The 26,181-nt window shown below is 38.8% G+C and overlaps 2 protein-coding genes across 2 annotated transcripts; one reads left to right on the top strand and one right to left on the bottom strand.

The window, feature by feature from the left end:
- Positions 1–9,894: 9,894 nt before the first annotated feature.
- Positions 9,895–17,573, top strand: glb1l (galactosidase, beta 1-like). Its single transcript, XM_037790353.1, has 16 exons — positions 9,895–9,960; positions 11,078–11,247; positions 11,325–11,475; positions 12,336–12,396; positions 12,481–12,575; positions 12,652–12,832; positions 12,933–12,991; positions 13,080–13,201; positions 13,859–13,899; positions 13,998–14,116; positions 14,213–14,287; positions 14,359–14,448; positions 14,941–15,054; positions 15,230–15,361; positions 15,966–16,193; positions 17,074–17,573. Exons 1-16 carry the CDS (start codon positions 9,895–9,897, stop codon positions 17,275–17,277), a joined length of 1,908 nt encoding a protein of 635 aa, XP_037646281.1. The 3' UTR covers positions 17,278–17,573.
- Positions 17,574–26,093, bottom strand: ankzf1 (ankyrin repeat and zinc finger peptidyl tRNA hydrolase 1). Its single transcript, XM_037790352.1, has 16 exons — positions 25,954–26,093; positions 25,467–25,624; positions 24,073–24,191; positions 23,822–23,924; positions 23,532–23,743; positions 23,337–23,440; positions 21,888–22,041; positions 21,125–21,347; positions 20,944–21,042; positions 19,773–19,946; positions 19,552–19,677; positions 19,179–19,452; positions 18,959–19,070; positions 18,301–18,468; positions 18,137–18,207; positions 17,574–18,029 (listed from the first exon to the last, which is right to left on the bottom strand). Exons 2-16 carry the CDS (start codon positions 25,588–25,590, stop codon positions 17,903–17,905), a joined length of 2,190 nt encoding a protein of 729 aa, XP_037646280.1. The 5' UTR covers positions 25,591–25,624; positions 25,954–26,093; the 3' UTR covers positions 17,574–17,902.
- Positions 26,094–26,181: the final 88 nt, after the last annotated feature.

The following is a 26,181-nucleotide window of genomic DNA, read 5'->3' as shown; positions in this document are numbered from 1 at the left end:
TCGGTGTAACACCACCGCACAAGGTGTTCCATTAACTAATATAAACCCATCTGCTGCAACAGTAAACGCACCGAGAAAGTGTGCTGGGAATGTGGTGACGTAGTTTAAAGAGCGAAACGACACACACAGGGCGGGTGGGATGGGAGGTGGATGGGTCCAACAAACAAAAGGCGAGAACTGGTGTTCGCGTCCAGTGTGTCACATTACAATCAGCTGTTTGTTTGTGTCCCATGTTCACAACGTTAAGTTTCATTTTCACAGTACAAACGTAGTTGTTTTAAGTCCAACAATGTTGTTTTTCCTAAATCTAACTATAGTGGTTTGTTGTCTAATCCTAAAGTAACGCCAAGGGTAACTATAGAGGTTTTGATGCCAAAAATAAAGTGATGCCAAGGGGCGGTATGTGACGATGTTAGGATGAGAATGTGATGATCGGCTGAGTGTCAGGTCTGCAGGGATGATACTGAACATTTGTGTTCAGTGTGAAATTGAAAATCACGAGCAGATGTGTGTTCATAATGGAGAACGGTTACCGGTCCTTCACCCTGCAGGAGTGACAAAGGCAACAAGGAGGTCTCATTTATATCATATCAGTGAAAATCACAAGAGGCAGGAGTTGTAAGGGATGTAGACCCTTTCATAGCTATTCTGTTACTAAGGAAACAGCTTTGGTCCAGGTTTAATTCCTGTCAGCTACTGCATTAACAAACATTGCAACCGGAAATACAAAGGGGCCCATTTAATGTTTATGTAATTTGAAACGGTCTAGCCTATATAATGGCAACAAAATGTTTTAAAAGCTCTCCAGTGTTGCAATTTACAAGCTGTAAAATGAAGAGCCTTGAGGCAGCACTCATACAGATCTACTGTACAGTCGTTGCCCTCATTTCCTGCTCTTATAGCATGCAGCACATTTGTGTGAAGATCTGTGGCTCCAGAAATGGTCTCTATGGCCACATACAGTGGCACCAACAGGCACTATACCTCATGCACGACAGACAGTTTTTTGATGGACTACTCCAAGCCGGGGTAATGTGACCATTTTGGTCTATTTATATAAACGTCTGATTAAGCGTGAAAATAGAGCACGACATATGAGGAATTGTGTATTTTTGAGGGCTAATGGAGACAGAGAGTCTGTGATGACCCTCAGAAAAGACCCCAGGCAAAGTCATTCAGGTCGGGTGAAGGACCCTTTTGCAGCTTCATGTCAAATAAAGAGACAGTCTGGCTTGAGCACATGTGATGGAGGTTCCACTGACTGAGATTGTCTGTTTGATTAGTCACAATCAGACCGTGATAATCACTCAACATGGAGGTGGTTTGATTATGTAAAAAGCACCCATCCATGTATTATTGCCTGAACCCTGAGTGCCATCAGAACAACAAGCACAAATATTGATCTACGCTCAGTTATGTCATTATGGCACCATCTGTTTTTTTATGGTTCATGATTATAAAGTCAGTGACAACACTGACGAATTAAATACAGTTTCACCATTTCTTTGTGTTTAGCTGGAAATACTGATGTGGTGTTAAATAAAACAATGTTTGAAATCAATGACATCGACACAGTTAATCTGAAAAACTGATGAAAGCTATTTTCAATCAATAATAACAGCATTCAATAAAAAATAGAAACAGGATCTGAGGAAAAACTAGCGAAAATCTCATCAATTTACTGTGAGAAAACACCAGAGGCAGGATTAGAAATACCTGGTATACCAATATATACATAACAAAACTGACTAGAATACACATGAATAGATAAATAAATAAAGTTCAGTAAAAGGCCAGACTAAAAGATAACATACAATAAATAATTACACTGATAAATATTTAAAGTTCAATTAAAAGCCAGACTAAAGAGGTAGGTCTTGATTCTGCTTTTAAAAATATCAATATTTTGCAACATTGGAATATGATTGAGCTATTACTGTAATAAAAATATATTAAAAAACCTAGTCCCCGATACCAAGGCATTATAGTCAAGTCTAGGAACTTTTATTTATATCGCCCAAAATCACAAATTTGACACAGAGGGCTTCCAAATCTGTGCAACATACGACACCCTCTAGTCTTAGACTCTATTCAGAAGGAAGTTAAAGCAACATATTGCAAGATTAGTCAAGCTATTCATGGGAGAAATGACGTAATGATTCTTATTGTTGAATCACACTAATGAAAGTGATGTGGTCATTGCTTATCTGTCTTTTAGGACGGGGGCCGCTGCGTCAGGGGAGTAGAGGATTATTGGACACAGCCAGGAACAAAGCAAACAACGAGGGAGGGAGGGAGTAAAATTGATTGAAACAAATGTAGTTTATAAGATGGATGTGAACGTGAATATTGAGATAAAAATGGAACATCTGACAATATCATTAAACAAAGGCGATTCAATCTTTATTGGATCACTCTTGATGGCAGCGTCACATTAATGTGTAAATATGGTCGATGACAAATCCTCTTGGTGCCACATTTATTACATTATGTGGCTGATCCTGGAACACCAGAGAGCCAACAGGTCTGAAAGCATTACTCACACCTACGTCAACAATGTCTGCTGGTTTTTATGATAGAGGGCACAAGATGATGGGACAGAAATATTCTGTAAGTGGTAACGATTCAGTGGATTTAATTGAAGGTGTTTTTGTTTCAATGATATCTTATTGTTTTATTTTGTGTTTTTCCTCCTAAATAGGTGCATATAAAAGAAAACTTTTCACAGTTATTAATGCAATCAAAAAAATAAAATGTAATCTAATCTAGAAAATCTAAAACAAACTTTAATTTTGCAAAAGAAAAATATAAAAGTAATACATGGGGTGATTTATGGGGCACCATTTTGCCTGAAACCAAGGTGAAAGATGTCTATATTGTTTTTAAAATTCTGTTTTGCATAAAAAATGTTATACAACAACGTTACAGATCTACGAAACATGGATTTAACTAATGAGAACAGGAAAACAAAAAACATTAAAAATAATCTGAACATTTATTTTTAAAATAAATCAAACTGGTTTGAAAATGAGTGCAAAGTTTCATGAGTTTCTTGCATCCTAAAATCCTCAAACACGTGTTCGTGAAATTAAAATTAACACACAAAATCCAACATGGCTGACTTCCTGTTGGGTGAAAATAAAAAATGTAATATGTTCTTAAAGATGAGAGCAATGATCCAGCCAAATTTTGTAAAAATCGAAGAAACTTTATCCCAACCCTGGTGTGCGTTTTGGGGCGCCACGGAGCCTGCTGGCCACGCCCGTGCCCAATCACTGCAGAACTGTGCAATTTTCACCAATTTTTAAGTATGTTCTAATTTTTGTGAGTTTTCGAGCATCCCAAGCCTCTCAAAAATGTGATTGTGCAACAGAATAATAACAATAATCTCTACAAAAACAATAGATTCTTCGCTTTTGTGCTCGGGTCCTTATAACAAAACCAGGAGTCTATACAGCTCTGTGAGGCTGTACTCATGAACAGCAGATCTTTGAACTAAATGCTAACATCAGCATGGTAACATGCTCACAATGACAATACTAATATAATATAACATGCTGATGTTTATGTTTATGATACTCTGGGGACCAGGAATGTCTGTACAAAATGTCATGGCAATCCTTTTGACAGATTTGTCAGTAGACCAACTGGACAACATTGTCATCCATAGAGCCCTGCTGCTAGTGTGGATGCAAATAAAGCTACAAACTGAGAAAGCTTATGGATTGATAGTCATCATATAACTATAAAACGAGAGGGAGAGAACGGAAGAGAGATGTTCATCAGTGTGATTAATTTGGCTTAATAAGCGTCTCCATCAGATGGACATCCGGGGGTTCATCAGCAGGATTTCACATCACATCTGACCACAAGCATTCCTCCTCAGACATGCTTGCACCACAAACACATACCGTACCTTCCTTAAGGCTGAGGAATGAGGCCCAGCTCACACACTTCCCATGCTCCCCCGCACTGTCAACTTCCTGTTTGTTTATAGAGCTTCATATTTCAATGCTCCCACAGTGAGATTGTATTGTACTCCCTATATCTCTTCCTATCTTATTGCTTTAAGAAACCTAGAAAATGATGCCAAGGATGCAAACTACTGCTGATTCAGATCAGTTATATAATGCAAACACATCACTGGACCTTTTGTCGTATGACTGAGATGTTATTGTTTATTGTTTAGTTTCTCAGAACAGTTTTCTCTCAGAGTATCAGCATCAGTGAGCCCGGCGGTGACTCACTGGTCATTCAGAGCCTGAGAAAACAGAGAGGCTGCATTCCTCATCGCATCCTGAGCTCAGCACTGATATGGAGACCTGCAGCACTGCCTCATATCATGATTCAACTGTGTGAATCACAGACAGCTCAGCATTTAGGGTTTCCCCTCAACTACTGCATCACTGCTCAATGAGCTTTACCATATATGTTCAGGCCTGGCAAACAGTAAATAAAGTAAATAAATATCTCTACAGGCCAGGTAGAGGTGAAAGATGTGTTGACATCCTTTACCACAATGTACAACTACTCCTTCACAAGTAAAAGTCCTGCATTCATAATTTCACTTAAGTAGGAAAATAGCTCCTGTTATATTATATTATTTGATTATTATTACTGCGTAAGCAGCACTTTAATGTTATAGCTGGTCGAAGTTGAGCTAAATTTAACTAGTTTATGTACCGTTGGGTAGTTCAGTGTATAACAGTGCATCATATTATACAAACTGAGCATATCTTTGTATTCAAACATCTGCCAAACAATCAAACAAAAGTACAATATTTTGCTTTGAAATATAGTAGACATAACAAAGTGACTTAAAATACAGTAGAGGAGTCAAAGTGCACCACCACTGTTTTTATTATAAAGTCACTTTGATCAGTCACCTTGGGGGACTTGTGAGAGACAGATTTAAAAAACAGTGACCTTGAGTTTTGACCCCCAAAATCGAATTTCCTTGAGTCCAAGTGGACGTGTGCTAAATTTGTAGAAATTCCCTCAAGGCGTTCCTTGCGTTCACGAGAATGGGACAGACGTGACGTTACAGTGACCTTTGACCACAAAATTCGTGCCAAATTTGAAGAAATTTGATCAAGGCATTCCTGAGTTATCACGCTCACAACCCGACCCCGGACAACCCGAAAACATAATGCCCTCGGCAGGGACGCTGGAAGTACGGGGTGCTGAGGGGGACTGCAGTACCCCTACTGGTTGTGGGCTGCGACTGCAAGGCAAAACAGTTTACTAAATATATCTAAAATTAACTTTTCTTTTTTTACAACGCTCGTGTTTATTGAGTCTATTCTCGCAGCACCGCCATATTTGATTTACTTCCAGCGTCCATGGTTTCTGGCCACAGCTATCATCGGTGTGGAGGCATAAAAATAACCCAGATCATATTTTCAGACTTGACAAAGCCACACTCAGGAGGTAGAGCAGGTTGTCCATTAATCCACAGGTTGATGGTTGGATTACCAGCTCCTCTTATCCACACATCAAAGTATCATTGAGCTTTACCTTGATGGCCAGGTGAGCACCTTGCGTTGAATCTCTGCCTCCATCGATGTGTGAGTGTGCATGAGGGTGAATGAGAGGCTCAATGTAAAGCACAAATTAGTACTTCTAATGAGAAGTAAACTGTCCTTCCTCAATATAAAGGATTGTAAATTGGTGGAGTGTCCCTTTAACATCAGCTGTTCCAAACAAACTGCTCTGTATTTCCGGGAGGTGGGGGTATGTGAGGAGGTGGGAGGTATCTGAATACACCTGCTTCCACCAGAAACAACAAAGAGGGCTTATTTTAGGGGTTGGTGGAGCAGAGAGGATGCTTCAATCTAATTACAGACTCTGGGGAGATGACTTCATTGAAGTGACGCCCGACCCTAGGGTGAGTATTTCTCTGTGTCTCCCATCACATCAAGCACAGGCCTCTCCAATTACTGCAAGTCTGCTCTGTACCTTTATGCGGTAATTAAAAGGCTGACTACGGTGTTTTGCAAGTCAAATAAGGAGTTTTTAAACTACACAACCTGATCTCATCTGATAGCGTCTGTGACTGCAGTAATGAGAGTCTCTCTGGTGTTTGTATTAGTCTCAGTCACTTCCTTTAGACTTCCACTCTTTCTATAGTATCTCAGTAAGTGGTGTTGCCCTCAGTGCATTAGTCACTTGGGTTTTTTTTGCGGTTTGAACATCCATTTTCCACTCAAAGATGGGATACTGACAAGCCATCCTCAGGCACTATCACGCTCATAACCAAATTACAAGCCCCTGTATGTCGTTCCTCCTCTCATTCCCAGGACAATTAACTGCGTCTGACGGTGGGCTAATGAGCCACAGAGCCACAGCATTCGTCCTATCTGCACTGGAGATCCGTTGCCATTAGCAAATGTGAGCGCCCACCCTTCCAGTCTTCTTAAAATGGAGATAGATGAATAAAGAGGCAGTACAGGATATGAGATAACTGTATAGACAATCATTACTGTTGAGGGGGTGGGACTGAAAAAAAGAGGAAAAGCATCTGGAAAAGTGTGTGTGTGCATCTGAACACAATGACAGGCCAGCAGGCAGATGCAGGCATTATTAAGCCAAATTAAAAACACAGATAAACTGTTGTTCCTACTACACACTACAACAACAGCCACTTAAGAGCTTTCTGGAACCATAATGATATGCAGGCCAGCGGCAAATGTGTCCTGGAAGCCACTTTGATTTTCTTTGAGTGGGTCATTACAGTCAGCACACATGAAAGCAAATGACTGCCTCAGGTAAAGTGACAAAACGGCTTTCTTTACTAGAAAAATGCAATTAAACAAGCACAAAACATACTCTCTAAATAAATAAATATGCCATTAAATGTACCAAAAATAATATTAAAAATAAATGTAGCCATTAATTAATTGATAAAATGTGACATAAATTGATATTTCTGTTTTAATTACCTTTGTATTAATTCCCCTATGTATACTTCTATTTAATTTTCCCTTTTATTTATTTATTTGGATGACATTTTAAATGTATTTATTTATTTTGTATTTATTTTAAATGTACTTATTCATTATTAAAATGTATTTATTTATTTATTCATTATTTTCACTTGACATTTTCACCCTTATTTATTTCCCCAAACTTATTTATTTCTGTATTCTCTTTATACATTTCTTTATGTATTTCTGCCTCATTATGCAAATGAGGGTGCTGTCATTCATGACCGCGTCAGTGAAAAATAAAAAGACAGTTTGACAACTTAAGGATCAGTGCTGCATAACAAAAAGTAATTAAAAAAAATAAAGTTTAATATAAAAGCATAACTTTTCTTATGAAACTATGAAATTGTCTCATCTCAGACAGCTCAGCTCACTTTAGCTCTCATTAAGGTATTGAAGCGCCATCTAGTGCTCTTTATAAGAATGTGATGTTATCACACACATTCAATTGTTATTAAAACACTAACTGCAAATGCATTTATATTATCTCACCAACGTCTCATCACAAAATGAAAACGTCTGTCACAGGGTCCTGGTCGGCCTATTGAAAGTCCCTTGAAAACCCTTGAATAAATATGTGACTTTTAGGATGAAAGGTTGACATTGAACCGTCATTCAAACAACATGAAAAGACGGACAGAGCAGAGCCGTGTCCTGCAGCTATAATAAAGCAAACCATTCCTGAACTGGCTGCTTTGTTATCTTGCCATGCCAAACACAATGGAATTGTTCTCAACCTATATAATGCATAGTATGACAGCATGTTGTGACAGCATTATGGCACATAGTGGCTCTGTTTTCTTTTTCCTTAGCCTACACAGTTTTATACTTTAATTTTATTTAATTCTATTTTATCATTATTTATTTTAGATAGTTGACGTATTTGATTATATATATTATTTATTTATTTTGTATTTATTTTTTTATTTTGGCAGGTTCCGTCTCCATAGTATGGATACTCCAACCAGCTTTAAACTATTTGTATACCAAAAGTATTAACATGTTACTTATTTTGAGATATTTTTTATTATACTTATTTTTTTCTCATAAAGATGAACAATGACATCTGGTGGTCAAACTGTAAATACATTAAGTTTTAAAGGGGACATACCATAATCATTTTCAGGTTCTTTTTTAAAGGTCTTATTGATAATATTTTTATGTAGACATACATTTAAAAAAAAAAAAAGAAAATCTACATAGCCTTTAAAAAGGTGCATTTCCTGAAAAAAATTATGATTCTGAATTAATCATTTAAAACATTTTGGCGGGTCCAAAATTAAGGTTTTGTTTATCTCTGTGGAAGATATCTGGCGTTTGGTTCCCACATCTAACAAGGCTTGTGAGCCAATAGTAAAATAACGTTGGTATCACATGGTATCTCTGGGTTGTCAGTTAGTGCGGAAAAAACGGATAAATGGCTGAGATTGACGGTAAGAGCCTGGCAACGACATGTTGTGAAGTAAATGCAATGGAACGGGGGAGGGAGAATGCAACATCTAGTTGCTGAATGTTACCAATGTTATCAATAGCACCTTTAATGTTAAAAAAACACTTGATTTTTCTCATACCGTCTATCTGAATACACCTGTATTCACCCTCTGTCTGAAACGCTCTGTTTTAGCCTGTCTCTGTCTCTTATTCTAGTGAGCCTGCATGTGACTTAGGAATGGGAACGAAATCTGAATGGCTTGTTGAATCACATGTTTTTGATCTGGGCGGCCCACAAAAAAAACTGACTGGGTTGTCTTATTTCACAGTTTGTGGGTTGGTAGGCACTCCAGATACCTTAAATGTATGTGCACTAGCACTGAAAAAGTTCGTTTTTCATATGCCCCCTTTAAAGGGATTGTTTGTAACTTCGTACACGTATAAATCAATCCGGGTCAGTGTCCCGTGCGTGCTCGCGTGTGGCTACGCTGTTCAGACAAGACTCCAACACAAACTACACGGAAGCACCAAAACCGGAGGACGCGGGGGAGACCGTAGCTTTGGTCTCCAGGGCCGGAGTCTCTGCTGTACTCTTCTCCTCTGCCTGCTTGCCTTCACTCACACGCCGCGCTCGTTCTCACTATTTCGCTCCACTCTTACGTGCATGCGTGCACACTACACACTGCAGGAGAGTTAGTAGCTCTGAGAATATCTAGTGAATGTACAGAGGTTTTCCGTGTCTTGTGAAGTGACAGTGCTCCGCAACGAGTTACGTTATGGTCTCCGACCAAATCTCCAGTGTCTCCCCTGCTCCTTCTAACCGTGGTCGGGAGGCTGAAGCAGGAAAGGCCAACACTAGGATCAGCATTGATTCATGGAGAGACCTTCGTCTGGTCAGCTAACATTACTACCAAGCAGCTGAAATATAGAGTGATATTGTGGTTTTAGCTGACGTGTGTCACCTCACTGTTTTGAGCGATGCTCGTTCATGTCTATGTAAAGCGAGCAAGCGCGAGCCCGACGCTGACTTTCGTTGACTTAACGGCCACAGGTGTCGCTGTTAACAAGCATTTCTGATTCTTACAAACAGTCCCTTTAAGTGTTGTTACTGTATATTCATTATTTCAAAGTGTACTGAATTTTTCTCCAGTAAACTATTCCTTTATTCTTTATTCCACAAAATAATAAACAGAGGACTGTCTATAACTTGTGTACTGAATGAGGTCAACCATGCAGAGAGCTATACTGTGGGGAACTTTACAAACAGTCAGGAGTCTGAGGTGAACCTGACGGGCTTTAGGACCCTGAATCACGTGACAGAGCTTTAGAGAAGCAGGCAGGATGTTGATGATGCTGCTGTTCACAGACTGAGAGCAGCACAGCTGTATTAACACACATGAAACAGTGATAATACCACAATGTTAACTAGTGATGATGGATTAGTTTTAGGTTAAGTCCTCTTGGGAAGCCATCGGATATGGCTGCTGGTGTCTTACTCTTCGTCGCAGTGAACCTCGCCTGTTTATCTGTCAGTGGAAACTTGGTAAGAAACTAAACTAAACTTTATTAATAGAAACAGTCACCTGATGATCTCTCACAGCTCTGCAGTTCCTGTTAATACCAGTTAAAGTAGGAACTAGTGTATCTGTACTCTCTTTGAATTCAAGGCTAACAGATAAAAAGTGCACAATATATTCTAATGCTAATATTATCCCCTGAAGTGGTAGAATAAGTACTTTTACTTAAGTAAAATTAGCAATATTTTACTGTACAAGAAAAAAATCATGCATTCACAATCTTACTCAAGTAAATACATAAGTATTAGCATCAAAATATACTTAATAAACACCAAAAGTACTCAATAGGAATCACCCATTTCAGAATGATATACAATATCACTGAATTATATTTACATGTTGCAGCTGGCAAAGGTAAGGGGCTAATTTTAATTACTTCACTGCTGGGTATATTAACCCAGATGTTTTCAAAGGGGTCCTTACAGGGGGTCTCCAGCAAATAATAATTTAATTTTACTATAATTCCATCCATAAGTAACACAATGACTGAATGTATGACTATTTTGGTCATGGGTTTCATACAATTTCTGTAATAAAACATCTAAAATTAAAAATCCTATCAGATGGGGGACCCTGAGACAAAATCCTATCAGATGGGGAACCCTGAGACAAAATCCTACCAGATGGGGGACCCTGAGACAAAATCCTATCAGATGGGGGACCCTGAGACAAAAACTTATCAAATGGGGGTCTAACATGGTCTAATTTGTGTCAGTTTAGTGGTCCTTTATGAAAAAGTTTGGGAACCACTGACTTAACCTATAATAATATAGAATAATGTATTCATTGATTTTATATTTAGTATTAATAATCTAAATCTGCAAAGTAACTAAAACTTCAAAATAAATGTAGTAGAGTAAAAAGCACAATATTTGTCTACAAAATGTCGTTTAGTAGAAGTATATAGTACCATCAAATGGAAATACTCAAGTAAAGTATATATACCTCAAAATTGTACTTAATTAAGAACAGTACTTGAGTAAATAAATACTGGTTACATTCAACCACTGATTGTATGTAATGGAGATTACAGAGTCAATATTTTAAAAAACACCTTATCAGATACCATGCCATCTGTTGCAGGTCTCTGGAGGAAGATCGTTCTCTATAGACTACAAAAACAACTGTTTCCTGAAAGATGGGAAGCCCTTTCAGTACATCTCAGGAAGTATTCATTACTCCAGAATCCCACGGTACTACTGGAAGGACCGGCTCGTAAAGATGTACATGACTGGACTCAATGCTATCCAAGTGTAAGTTCAACACGTCACATTCTTATCTGCATATTTATGCTCTTTCTTTACTGTACACTAACTCTGCCTCCACACAGATATGTGCCCTGGAACTTCCATGAAACGGTACAGGGGGTCCAGAACTTCACAGGGGACCGAGATCTGGAGCATTTTCTGAATCTGGCCAATCAGACGGGTCTGCTGGTCATCCTGCGTCCAGGACCGTACATCTGTGCAGAGTGGGAAATGGTGAGTAACAAAATGAGTTCACAACATTACAACCTAAAGCACAATGAGTTTACATTATCAAGAAAGTGTTTTAAACCAAAAATTACAATGTGGCATTATAGAAAATTGAGAAAAAAGAAACAAAAGATGGGATATCACAAATAGATTAGAGCTGCAAAGATTAATCGATTAGTTGTCAATTAATTAAAATGAATCGCTAACTATTTTGATAATCGGTTTGTGTAATTTTTTAAGAAAAAAAATCAAAATTCTTTGATTCCAGCTTCTTAAATGTGAATATTTTCTGGTTTATTTACTCCTCTATGACATTAAACTAAATATCTTTGAGTTGTGGATAAAACAAGACATTTGAGGACGTCATCTTGGGCTTTGGGAAACATTGATCGACATTTTTCACCATTTTCTGACATTTTATAGACCAAATAACTAATCGATTAATCGAGAAAATAATTGACAGATTGATCAACAATGAAAATAATCGTTAGTTGCAGCCCTAAAATAGATTAAAACAAGAGGTACGGATTCAAAGATTCACCCATCACATTTTTGTAAATGGAGATTAGGGGCAACTGTGTTACTACGATGTTAGCAGGATTTATATTTAACATGTATTTCATATTTAAAATACAATTCAAAAGGATAGATGTAATTGGACATTCCAGTTTACCATTTGTGCATACCATTTAGTGAGAAATAGACTCATCATCATGATAACCGGGACTGATAAGTAACCTTACTAAGAAATCAGAAACACGATCTCCAACTGCTTCCTGTCTGCTTCCTTCTTTCAGTGACTTTCAATATGTCTATTTCCTGTTGATATTTTAAAAAACAAAACAACTTTTGGTCTTTCTTCCTAGGGTGGATTGCCAGCGTGGCTTCTTGAGAAACCAAACATCATACTTCGCTCAGCTGATGCAGGTATAAAATGCACTAATTGTATGTGTCTGTCTTTTTTTTTTTTTTAATAGTAATAAGCCATTGATCTGTCTTTTTCCGCTCCAGATTATGTCCAGGCAGTCAGCAACTGGCTTGCTGTTCTCCTGCCCAAAATGAAGCCTTGGCTGTATGCCAACGGGGGCAACATCATTTCTGTCCAGGTAGAGCATTAACTGTTTTTTTTTTCGAGTTAGTACTTTAATATTGGTTTTAATTAATCATCTTCTTCGGCTGCAGGTGGAGAACGAATATGGAAGTTACTTCGCTTGTGACTACAACTACATGCGTCACCTGCGGACTCTGTTCCGCTTCTTTCTGGGTGAAGACACGGTCCTGTTCACCACCGACGGAAACACAGACAAGGAAATGACATGTGGGTCTATGGAGGGATTATACGCCACCGTGGACTTTGGCACAGGTTGGTATTGTATGAAAATGATTAACAAAATAGCATCCTGTACTTTCTGAAGCTATTCATACGGGAAGTTGCAACTTCTACTATTTATCCCCTCATACAGACACCAACATATCTGAAGCCTTCAACCGGCAAAGACGGTTTGAACCTCGAGGGCCGCTGGTTAGTTACATGTTAATTCACTAATCTCAACATGCAGTAGTTATGGACTCATTAAACCAAGCAAATGATGTTTTAAATGGTGTTACAGGTGAACTCAGAGTTCTACACTGGCTGGTTGGACCACTGGGCAGATCCGCATGCTGTGGTTAACGCTCAGAAGGTCAGCAGAGTGCTGGCAGAGATGCTAACCATGGGGGCCAACGTCAACATGTAGGTCTCCCCAAACACTTGCAAACTTTCCTCTTCTCTTCACAAATCTTCCTGGCATTGTTTTAGATTTTCTTATTGTCAACAAATCCCATGAATATAGAATATCTCCAGCCTTTTCTTTAGGATGCATCAATCACCAGTTTGAGATAAAACTGCTCCCAAGAGGTGCAAAGCACCCGTCTGTGTTAAGGCTGGGCAAAATGACGATATATATATCGTCAAAACGATATAAAAATGTATATTTTTCTTTATTGTTTCTATCGCAATATAGGCTAGATCTGTATTTATTTATTTTTTCTCTATAATTTCACTTAAAACTCATTTATAATAAATAATAATTCATTTAATTTATATAGCACACGTTAAAATACAGTGAAATTAAAAAAAAGCTTAGGGGAAAGCTAAGAGCAACAGGTGAGTTTTAAGATTAGATTTAAAAACAGAAAGTGAGTCTGAGGCCCTAATTGTTCCTGGTCATTTCATTTGGACAATTTATTTATTGAATTTCCAGAAAACATGCTATATATTGTGATATATATTGTTATCAAGATATGAAATGACCTATATCGTGATAGAATATTTTTGCCATATCGCCCAGCCCTAGTCTGTGTAATGAACTCAAGTATCCCCACTAAGTGACACAGTCTCTCTTCTCAGGTACATGTTTGAAGGAGGCACCAACTTTGGCTACTGGAACGGTAAAGTCACTGGTTTCCATCATCAGTATCTCAGTTGCTCATTTATGAGGATAAAGGTTCAGCTTGTGATGCGTTCATCTCTTTGTAACCCCACGAAGGCGCCGATCATGACACGAGGTTCCGCTCAGTAGTGACTAGTTATGATTACGACGCCCCGCTGTCGGAGGCAGGAGACCCCACAGAGAAGCTGTTGGCCATCAGAGACGTCATTAGGATGGTACTATAATAAATTGCCACCCCACTAAGGTGGATGTCCTGATTACACTTGTTCACATGTCTACGATACGATTAACGCATCACTATTTCTCTACAGTTTAGAGATATTCCCTCCGGCCCCATGCCACCAGCAACACCTAAGTTTGCCTATGGCTTCGTGACCCTGAAAAAGGTAATATCATTTCAGCGTTTAAAGCGCCAGAGGTTGCTGTGATTGATCTCAATAGTGGACACTTTTTTCAGGTTGGCAAAGTCGGCGGACTGTTGAACATCCTCTCGCCTCTCGGGCCGGTGAAATCCCAGCATCCTCTGACGTTTGAAGAGATGAAACAGGTATGGTGACGGCCACATCATGTTACCTCGCCCAAACTCTTAAAAAAGACTGTCATTTATCGTGCCATCAATCATTGGAATAACTGCTCCTCTTTACATACTTCAATCCTATAGCAAATCCTCATGCAAATACCATTTGACAATGCATTAATTAAGCAGCTGATTGATAGTCCTGTGTTGGTCATGTATAATGTTTAGTTCTTGTTCCCTGGTAATGGCCCGCGAGGCTAATACATAGATTAATTTGTCAAATATGATGTAAATGAATGTACAATGAATCAATGTTGTATAAAGTATGTATATGATGAAAATAATGTACCGCATTTCAGACACCATTAGCATCAGCTAATGGGGATCCTTTTAATGGTGTCTGTCTAAAAGGCAGCAACAGCGGAGGGGGACTGGTGTTGTAGTTAGTGGCAGTAAACCTCTTGAAACATGGAGAACTTCTAGACTGTTGTGTCTGCAACCTGTCATGTCTATTGTGTTCAGTACTATGGATTCATGCTTTACCGGACCACGCTACCCCGGGACCTCTCCGAGCCCACGCCACTTATCTCTCCACTGAATGGGGTTCATGACCGTGCATATGTGTCCGTCAATGGGGTGAGCCTTTACAATGAACTGTTGTTGTCTAGCCAATCACATTTTTCATGTCAGGTGTAGGGAAAACATCACAGGTTGAGATCAGGCATGATCGTTTATGAAATTGTAATTCTTACTTGTTCATTTTGTATTTATTAATGTTCATACTCACAAGTGTGTGTGTCTGTGTGGACAGGTTTTCCAGGGTCTGTTGCAGAGAGACACGGTGCTGGTAATGAATGTCACTGGACAGCAGGGGGACACTGTGGACATCCTTGTTGAGAACATGGGCAGGGTGAACTTTGGCAGCAAGATCAATGACTACAAGGCAAGTCCAATCCCATAGAGAGTAAATTGCATTGTTTTTTTTCTGCACACACAATCACTTATTTAACGCTCGTGTTTAGTTGATATTGGGGTCTGTGAACCTCAATGCTGCATGTGTAAATCTAGTAATAACTACTAAATCAATCTTTCATGTTTTTTTTGTTTTGACCTCATTAAAACCCAGCAAATAGAAAATGATTGACATTATAATCCTTCGCTTTGCATCAAACTAGGCTTACACATTTGAGAAAGATCACTAAATATATAAATGACATTAAAGCGTTGTTATCAAACTAAATGTCATGTCAAGTTTTACGTGATGGGGTATACACAAACAGAAATATCTCTTTCATTTGCCAAAGTAAATACTTCCGAACAAAGTGGTATCCCCAGAGTGCTCGAACTCTTCGTATTCTCCATCTGTTTACATATTAACATAAACATAAAGATTGATAAAGCCAAAGGGCCAGTTCCTGTTAGAGGTGTTAACAAACCATGAACCCTAATTAATAACTTTATTTCTAAAGCGATTATGAAAAATGAAAACTATTCCCACCTGTTTGATGCTAATGTGATTTAGCTGGTTACCATTGTGTGTCCTGCAGGGCCTCTTGAGCAACCTGATCCTGGGTAAAGATGTACTGACCGACTGGCAGATTTACCCTCTGGACATCGATGGAGCCATCGCTCGTGGATGGCCTCATTCATACAGTCACAACTTCGCCCTCGCCCCTCAGAGAGACGCTTCAGTTGGACCAGCCTTGTACACGGGGACCTTACAGCCCAACGGCCTTACCTGGGACACCTTTCTCAAGCTCAATGAATGGACAAAGGTAATGTTGATTTTTTTTGACGGGGGACACTTAAAAGGAATGCTTCACCCTTAAATTGACCATCTGTCTATCAATTACTCACCGCGTATTACCGTGAAGAAAGCTTTTTCTCGCATGCGTCCTTGGTGAACGAAGAATCCAAAAATGGTCCAAAACAGAGTAAATCCTTGATGAAGTGAAGTAAATGTCAGGCCAGGTTTAACAACAGCAAAACTATATAAAAACATATAAACCCTCACACAACTCGTGTAGCATAACCCAAGTCTTGTTTATCCAGTCGTATACTCAGCACTTCCCAAACACATACATTTTGAGACCCTTATGTATTTGCATTTTAAAATTAGAATAAAAAGGAAGTGGCCACTGCTAGCTGCAGTTGCTCCAATTAAATAGCAAAAACATGACCAAAATGCTGCCCTGTTAATGCACTGTATGATGTAATGTATTTTGTCTTAGCTATTGTTGCTGCCGTGATTCAATGTTGTTGTCTTATGTGTATTTTTGCCAAAATCATACTATTTAAAACACTTCCTCCACTACGATTTTAGCAAAAATGCATACGTTTGGGAAATACTGAGCATACGACTGGATAAACGAGAATTTGTAAACTGATTTTTAATATTTTGCTGTTGTTAAACCAGGACCACATTTACTTAAAATTCATCAAGGATTTACTCAGTATTTGGATTCTCCGTTCACCTTGGAGCTTGCGAGAAAAACATAGTTTTCTTTAAGAATTGAAGGTAACACGCGGTGAGCAATTGATATACAAATGGTCATTTTGCGGTTGAAGTATTCCTTTAATTTCTATGTGGGTTTACCTCATGATTCCAGGGTAAAAAATAACTGTATCCTTATCGTTTTATCTCTCTTATATCAGGGTCAGGTTTGGATTAATGGTATGAATCTGGGACGATACTGGCCAGCCAGAGGCCCTCAACAGACTCTATATGTCCCAGGACCGCTGCTCAGCCCCATCCTGCCCAACAACATCACAGTACTGGAGCTGGAGGGAGCCCCGGCTCACCTACGGGTTCTCTTCATGGACCGACCTCAGCTTAATGTCATCGCTGAAAAGACTTAACAGAGAGCACAGAGATTTGTAGCACAACACTTCCTCAACTCTCTGTAGGAATACTACAGTACATCCCAATATCTGTATAAAGCAAGTTTGACTGAAGCCATCTGAACAAAAACTGCAAAGTGCTTTTTCCTGCATTATTTCTGTTGCACCATTATTTTCAATCACTTCAGATTTTCAGTGTAGCCAGTTCTTTATCATCACAATCCAATGTCATCTGCTTTAAAACAGTAGCTTCAGTCAAACATTGAACATCATTCACTGACGCCTGTGAAAGAATGAAAGCGATATACAAACAATCAGTATTACAGTTTTTTTTATTGCATTTGCTTTTTTTTTTTACCTTTTCCATAGTTGCAGATACTGTAAATAAATTATACCTTTATTACATTATTTCAATACAGTATATGACTCCAGTTGTCTGAGATCATCTGGCATAATACAATTATATTTAAAATGTATGTTTTAGAGTTGAAAATGAAACAAGCACCCTGGCAAGACACAGCCATATTAGAATTCACTTTTAGTGTAAATGAGGTAGCTTCCTTCCAACTCAGATATTCCACATGGGTGTTATACATATATTTATATACATATATAAATATATATATATATATATATATGGGTGTTAGGTCTTGCCTGGAGGAGCGTTGGCTTTTCGATGTGTTTGGACACAGCGAGGAGTGCAGAACGAATACTCCAGGTACTGAAATGGGATCTTCCCAAGCAAGGACTCCCCACAAGTCCAGCACCTCCTGGAGACAAAGACAAACAAAAAGCACATTGGATTTCAGAGTAAAAAAAGGATTTACAGTAATGCTTAAAGTAATTTACATTATGACTAATTGAGAGAATGGCTTACTTGACATTAGAGATGCCGACTTTTGTTGCAGCTACTTGGTCCGCTAACCTCCTCTCTGCTGCCAGAGCTCTCTGTAACCAAAAACGACACATTTTCAAGATATTAAAAAAAAAAAAAAAAAAAACATAACCTGAATATCAGAGATAAAATACACAATAACTCACCTTTTCACGATCAGTCAGAGATGTAAACCTCTTCTTTTCCTCTGCCTCCAACTCTTGTTTCCTCTTTTCCTCCTTCTGCTCTTTATCTCGTTGTTTTTTTAGTGCCTTCTGTACCTTTTTCTTCTCCGTCTTTTTGGATTCAATCTCTGCCGTTAGCGGCCCAGGGACCTAAAAGGTGCACAAGTAGGGCTGCACGATTATGGCCAAAATGATAATCACGATTATTTTTTATCAATATTGAGATCCTGATTATTTATTAATTTTAGGGACAAAATATTTGTATTGCATTTTCACTTTCACACCACTTTCATCTTTGCATCAAAATAAGACTTAGTGAAAATAGAAAATAGAAAATAAAATATAAAAATAAGACTGTATATTACTCTTCTACTCTGGACTGCAGACGCAACATTCAGGAAAGTTTGTCTGTTAGTTTAGGAAGCACTTGAATCGATATGCAGCCGAGTTTTCTTTGAGCAGAGCATGCATTTTAAACATCAATATTGCAGCCGATCATTTTCATTTAATTGTGGGAAAGCCAAAATCGTGATTGCCATTAATATTTGATTAATTGGGCAGCCCTATGCACAAGTGTAAAAAATAAGTGCTCTGCTTGCATTTAATGGCACACGTCAAAAGTTAGACTGTACGTTCTTACCTGCGCCTTGCTGTAGTCGTATTTGTCAGGATTCTCACCCATGTATTTACGAAAGACGTTCCTTGTGTCTTTGTCGGGGGCGACAATATACGGGGTCTGCCCTTTGTTATCCCTGTAAAGGAATATTGCAGAAATATTGTTTAAATCTGGGCAAAGGTTCACTGTGAATTATCACACTGAAATTTTACCTTTACTACACTTGACTGTATATTTTTTATACCTGCAGGCCGGGTCTGCTCCTTCGTCCAGGAGCAGCCTTACCACGGCCTTTTGCGCAGCTGCTGAGGCAACATGCAGCAAAGTGAACCCTGACGAGTCTATGGGCTTATTAAGGAGAGTTAGAGGACTGGGGATATCGGAAGCGTTGCTCTCCGACTGCTCTGATGTGTCTCCAGGTAGCTGAAGGAGTCTACGTAAAGCGTCCACATCCCCAACCTTACAGGCTGTGAACACTTCATCCCTCAGGCCATACTCTGACGACTCATCAACGTTTTCTAAAGACACAGAGAGCTAAATAATAAGTAAAACATTATATATTACAGAGGTGGCAAGATGTAAACGTAATGAACAATCGTGACAAAAGAAACACTTACCTTCCAGTTGTTTCTTACTCTGTGCTTTCCTCTTCCTCTTGTTCTTTGTCTCTTGAGGGGCGTCTTCTGCTGTCGTAGCCTCCAACACTACCTCTTCTTGATTGTCTGCTTCTGTGTTTATCAATTCTGTCACACATGGATGTGAAATTTCATAAATCTAGCAAAACTTTTATGTGATAAATGAGCATGTCCTATGTGACGACACCCTGGACCAGACTTACCCTCATTTTCCAGCTTGGATTCCTCCTTCTTTCTCCTCCTCCTTCTCCGGTGCCTGGATGGATAGATTTCAGACTCCCTGAGGTCCAGAGTTCCTATCGTCATCTCCACCATCTCCAGCTGGATCTCTCCACCCTCTCCTTCATCAGAGCTTTCATGGTTTTCATCTGCTGATGCTAAAAATACCAAAATTCACAGTAAATTATAGCTGCTGCACCGCTGTGAGTCGGGACCAGGCATTTTGAGGAGGAATAAGAAGAGGAGGAAGAGGAAAAAAGGATGAGGAGGAAGACAAATGAGAAACTAAGAACGCTCCATCATCATTAATCCTTTAACACATTAGCATGTTCGTTTGGCCATAATCGGGTATCGAACTCAAAACCTCAGACACCAAGAATATGTCACTATCTTGGTGAGCTTACTGCCTGGGGGGAAACTACCACTTCACACTATGACATCACACTTTGACTGAAGCAATCGCCAGGGTTGCATGAAAAGGCAGATTTCAAATTAGTTTCAAAAAGTCCGTTTTTGAAACAAAGAATTTGCGTACTTCATCTAGACAACGTAGAGATGTCTGTCATTTATTTTTATAAAGATTGATTTCTCCATAAGTGACAAACTGATGTTTAAAAATGCTTGATTTCCATTGACTGCAATGGTTCACATGATGATAGAAGTCAAAATACTGTCAAAAATGCAGTTTTTGAGGAAGAATTCTGAAATTTACCACCCTACATCTACCATGACCTCAACATTTTGCCATTTATTTTCATAAACATTGGAGCTTTATTTAGCGAGAATTTGCAGTGGCTGTGTACAGTACTGTTTAAACCAAAAAAACGTGGGAGACTTTTGGTGAAGGTTGCACAGTTCTAACGCGTACGATTGATTTGTTATGAATTTTAGACGGTTGCTGTAGCGCCACCATCAGGACTATTGGCCCACAAAGCCAGATGAAGAAGTTCAGCATAGGACTGGACCTATGTGCAAAGTTTGCTTTATTTTCATGCATGGGAAGGCAGATTTAGGACAGCAGAGCTGCCCGGCCATTAATGAACTTTGTGTTGAAACAGCAATATATTAACTCCTAGGTTTAGTAATGATATTGTATCCACATAGATTTCAATACAGTTTAAGCCTACAGTGTACATGTTAACCTCTTAAGCTTACCTTTCTCTTGATTGGTATTTATTTGCTCTTTGGGTTTGACAGATTTTTTCCAGGCCTTCTTAGACGGACTTAAGACTGCAGACATGTCTGTGTCTTTCCCTGCAACAAGATATTTTGGTATTGATTATACCCTGGCTTAGCAGATAACATGTCATTATTCCAAGGATATAATTCAGCTTACCATAAACATTGACGGTGGAAAGCACCTCATGTACCCTCTGTGCCTCCCGAAAGGTCGCCCTGCGCGTGGCAAAGGGGAGTGTGTGGATCCTGGGATCTTTTTTGTCAAACGGAGCTGCACGACCAGTAAAAAAGATGCTTTTATTGTAGCTGGGGGATCGTAGGAATATGGCAGAGGCCTCCTTCAAGTGTTCAGCCCAGCTGACCAGAAGATCCTGGATGTCCTGCAAAAGGTTATACAAGTGTTAAACTTGCTACCTCACCTTATAACTGAGGTGTATAATACACTGCAGGAAATGGACTACACCGAAACATTTTACATGGTTTACTTTAGAATTGTATTCATTTATAAAACTCAATTTAATTAAAGCGTTGAACAATAATAAAAATGAGCAGTAAGTGTTTAACAAGAAAATTGTTGCAGTCCATTTTTTGGGAGTTGTCTTCTGACGATATGCAATTGCTCTCTCAAATGGGCCTTTTGGAATAAGCATCTTTTACACAGACGCAGCACCTATGCTTTGTGAATGCATCAGCACACTCTCACAACGTAAATAAAATTGCCTCTCAGAGGAGGATGGATACCCTGACAGAAACGCTGATTGGTACTAGAGAAAAATTAATGGAAATTAGCCGAAAGCATCATCAGCGTTACATAGATCATTAGCCATACGAAAAAGAATCACAGCTAAATTAGTTTGTAAAATGGAAGACTATCATTGTAAAGGAAACAATGACAGCGCTGTTAAATTAACTAATCTTGCCTTGACGAGCGCCGCCTCATTGTGTCGCCTCAGAGCAGCTCCTGCAGACTTGGGCGTGTGGCTGCGGTTCTGAGAGTCTCGGAGTCCTTGAGCAGTGCCTCGCTTCGCTCGCACCGTGTATCGGTGGAAGGTCTTGTGCTGAAGGACTTCTTTTCTGTAAAAATAATAAACTGTATTGGGCAGATGCTCAACCGCTACTGAGCTGGCTGTCCTTTTACAGGTTCCCACATATTCTCATGGACAAATTTGCAAAACCTTTCCATTACTTTTCAAGAAGCCCCAAAAATATCCTAGACCATTCACAACCTATCAGTACGCAAACAGAACTGTATTGTATTCTTTACTCCAAATGTAAATTATTGTCCTTTATTTAAAAAATAGCATTACAAGCACTTATATCTTAATGGCACTGGCTTTCAAGGATGAGGGGAAACAGAACCGACTGTACCATCAGTGTATTCTAAAGCATTTGATTATAAACTCATTTCTGGACGCAAGTCTGAAAAAAAATGTGGCAACACAAGTATGTAGCCTGCATACTACATGATATTTCATGGCTCTAATTGTAACGGTCATTAGAGAGCCATTAAATATTAAATGTACACTTCCCCAGCATTATTTAAAACACATCAGATTCAAACTTTCTTCAAACATAATTTCAGCTATCTGGCATACATGGAGGGAGAGACGGGACGCCGGGAGAAAAATTAAGAAACGTACTGTGATAGTAAACAAAACGTTGTCATGCATCGACGCATGCACGGTACGTACATGTAGTCCACAACAACAGAAAAACTGTACAATTAACCCAAATAGTGAATGCAGTAACTGCAGGAAGTTTGTGTAAAACAAGCGATTTGGATGAATTTTGAGCAGATTATTGATTATTACTGTGAATATTGCATCAGAGATGAGTTTCCTGTTATTTGTAGAAACTTTTAATACAACTCTTTGTCTGTATAATGTATTTTTAAAAAATATTTTTAACATTAATACATACTTAATAGGCTTCTTTTTGGACAAATTCAATGCTTTCTTCTCCCTCACACTTGGCCGCCGTTCGATTAGCTATTTGGTTGCTTTAACTGCGTACTTTTCTAATGCAGGACGAGGCTGTTTAGCAGAAAGGGACGGCTCTATGAATATTACTTGTGTTCAGGTCTTCAGCGTGCCCTTATGTATATATCTCTTAATTAATAATACAAACTTAAAAAAAACAAAAAACTAATTGGATTTAGTTTTCTTCACAGAAATGAATGAAATGCTGAGCTATAGGCCACCTGTATATTTTTTTAAAAGTTGTCTTACACCCCTTACAAAATAAAGAAAGCCTCGTGACCCCCTGTGAAGTTTTGGTGACCTCTAGTGGGGGTTAGGACCCACAGGTTGGGAACCAGTGGTCTAAGACAGTGAAAACAAAACAAACCAGCCAACAGACTGTCCACCCACCCCTGGAATACTGCACCAGCGAAGTGTCCTCCACCCGTCATGAGAACGATCCACACCGTGTTCTTACAAATGGCCTTCAGGGAGGATCCTGCGTCGTCATCTAACTGAAATATTACAGCAACAGAACATTCATTAATAAAAAATATCAAATGTCTGTTAGCATACACATCACACACTGTACCTGCTGAGCCTCACCTGTCCCTGCAGAATGCAGCGATACACCCACAGATATTGTCCGGCTGAGTTCTGGAAAACCACCTTGCTGGAGGGCCGGCCAGTAAATAAACTGGTTTCCACTGAGCTCTCGTTATCAGTGCCAGTGACGTTGCTGCTTGTTCCCCCGCTCTCACTATCCGAGTCTTCTTCATCTGAGTCGGACTCTGAGCCTGAGATACTCGACATGTCTCCTGTAAAGCAATAACTGGAAATCAATCAGCTGTTACAAACACTTCAATGCTCTTGTTTAGGTGTTTAGGTTTCCTCACCAGCTCCAGTCTTCCTCTCAAACTCCTCCGCTGTGACTGGTGGCATTCCTGAAATCTTTAGTCTCAAGTTGAAGCGATGCCAGTCCAGCTTGTAGTGCTCCGTCTGAAAATAAAGACAAAGACAAAGAATTACTGAAGTATAAGTATTTTTCAAAAAGAAAAAAAAGGACAACCCATGCCGATGTACAGTCTTCAGTACATCAACAGATCTATTAGTATTATTAAGAGAGAGTTTGAAGCTGTGTGGTCACCTGTTCCTCTCGACTAATAAAGAGGCATTTGCAGGCTGAACAGAGCATCTTGTCTGACACCTCTCTGACCAGACTGGACTCCCGCTGTCTCTCATCCTCTGGAGATCTGTCCTCCAACTCTATATGAGGAAGGAAATACAAAGCAAGGATCATATGGACAGTAAAAACCATTACAACACATACCCTTCCACACACTTCCCCTCCCTGACCTCCGACCCTTCACCACATTTATTTTTATTTAAATGTATTTATTTTGCTTTTTTTTATTTTAATTCTTTGGATTATTTAAGTATGTGTCCTCCCTTTTTTCTCTGAATTCAATTGAAATTATTGTTTAAGATGAAGTCTTGTTTTGTTTTTTTGTGTATTCTCTCTCCCCTTTGTTTTAAGTTGTGAAATTTTGTGTAAAAACAAAGAGACAGCTGTAAAATGAAAATACAGTAGGAAAGAATGTGATGATGATTGTATAAGTTGCTGAAGCTGCAATAACATGAGGAAGGAAACAAATACAGATTTCTTAAGGCACTTTGAATGAGACACACAATGACATGAGGGAGGGCAGAGCTCTTAAACCTCATAACAACAATTATTTTGTACATAAATTAAGGAAATTAAGGTAATAAACATAATACAGATAGATCAAACTAAACCTGCCTTACGTTGCACAATAAAAAATATTAAAAATAATCTGTAATAATAATTTTAATAGACAGTAAAATAATGTTATTTATTTACTACAGAAACCCCACAGCTAGGATTCCTACATACCGACTGGGGCTGGGTCAGTGTTTACAGGCTGCAATAATATAATTAAGTCGTAATACTACGAAAATAAAGTCATAACTTTACGAGAAAAAAAGTCGTAACTTTACGAGAAAAAAGTCGTAACATTACGAGAATAAAAGTTGTAATATTACTAGAAAAAAGTCACAACTTTACGAGACAAAAGTCGTAATATTACGAAAATAAAGTCATAACTTTACGAGAAAAAAAGTCGTAATATTACGAGAATAAAGTCACAACTTAACGAGAAAAAAGTCGTAATATTACGAAAATAAAATCATAACTAAGAAAAAAAGAAAATAACATGTAAAATTACTACTTTCTAATATTATGACTTTATTCTCGAAATCTCAGATTTATTTGTTTTCCTCAATGTGGCCCTAATACTCCGTTGTACCGTCGTACCATAGACCTACAACAATGATAAATAAAAATGAAAATGTAAACAAAAAAACAGTTATTCATTTCCACTATTTTTTTTTTTTGAATCCACAGGGGCCCACTGGAGAGGAGCTAAAGAGCTGCAGGTTGCTGACCCCTGAAATAGACAGTAAAACAATGTGTTTATTTACTACAGAAACCCACACAGCTACATATTCATTCATACATACCGTCTGAGGCTGGCTCAGTGTTGACAGGCTGCTTCAGGACTGAGTTCACTTCTCTCAGTCCGACCAGAGCTTCATCATCTGGGCTCCAAGTAAAGATGCAGCGGTGGTCTGCTCCAGTCGTCATTGTTGTTGTTTTATTATTATTTTACCTCATTGAACTGCAAGTAAAGACACAAGAAACAGAAACATACTGTAAGAGAATAATACGGTTCGTTCAGACTTATCCACAATAATTAACTACACTAGTCTGTTGTTAACAGCTTAGTCCAGCTGTTACAACATTACTGTCATGAGCTGGCAACATGTATTATAATATCTGATCTGATGTAACTGTGACTCTGCTCTCTGAGCGACACGTGTAGTGTTGATAACAGACATTATCTTCATTAAAAGGAGGTGCAGTCTACCTTTTTCTAGTAGGTATTTAAGTAATATTACAGCTAATGTAAGTTACAATGAACTAACTTAAAAATAGCAAACAACTTACCATAAAAGGAGGTCTCGTAAAGCAGCACTGACGTTGCGTTCAGTTGCGTTACCGTGTTTCCTCATGACACATCTACGGGAGCCCGAGAGCGTCAATAAAGCGTCAATAAAGCGAAGGCGTTCCCCTTGTTTCTACAGCCAGTGGCGGAATCTAACTAACTACATTTACATTGTACTTGTAGCCTACTTTGCTTGAGTATTTACATTACTCCACTACATTTTTGAGGCA

Source organism: Sebastes umbrosus, chromosome 13 (assembly GCF_015220745.1).
Source record: "Sebastes umbrosus isolate fSebUmb1 chromosome 13, fSebUmb1.pri, whole genome shotgun sequence".
Taxonomy (NCBI): domain Eukaryota; kingdom Metazoa; phylum Chordata; class Actinopteri; order Perciformes; family Sebastidae; genus Sebastes; species Sebastes umbrosus.
Note: the sequence above shows the minus strand (reverse complement) of the source record. Positions and strands in the feature narration are given on the sequence as shown.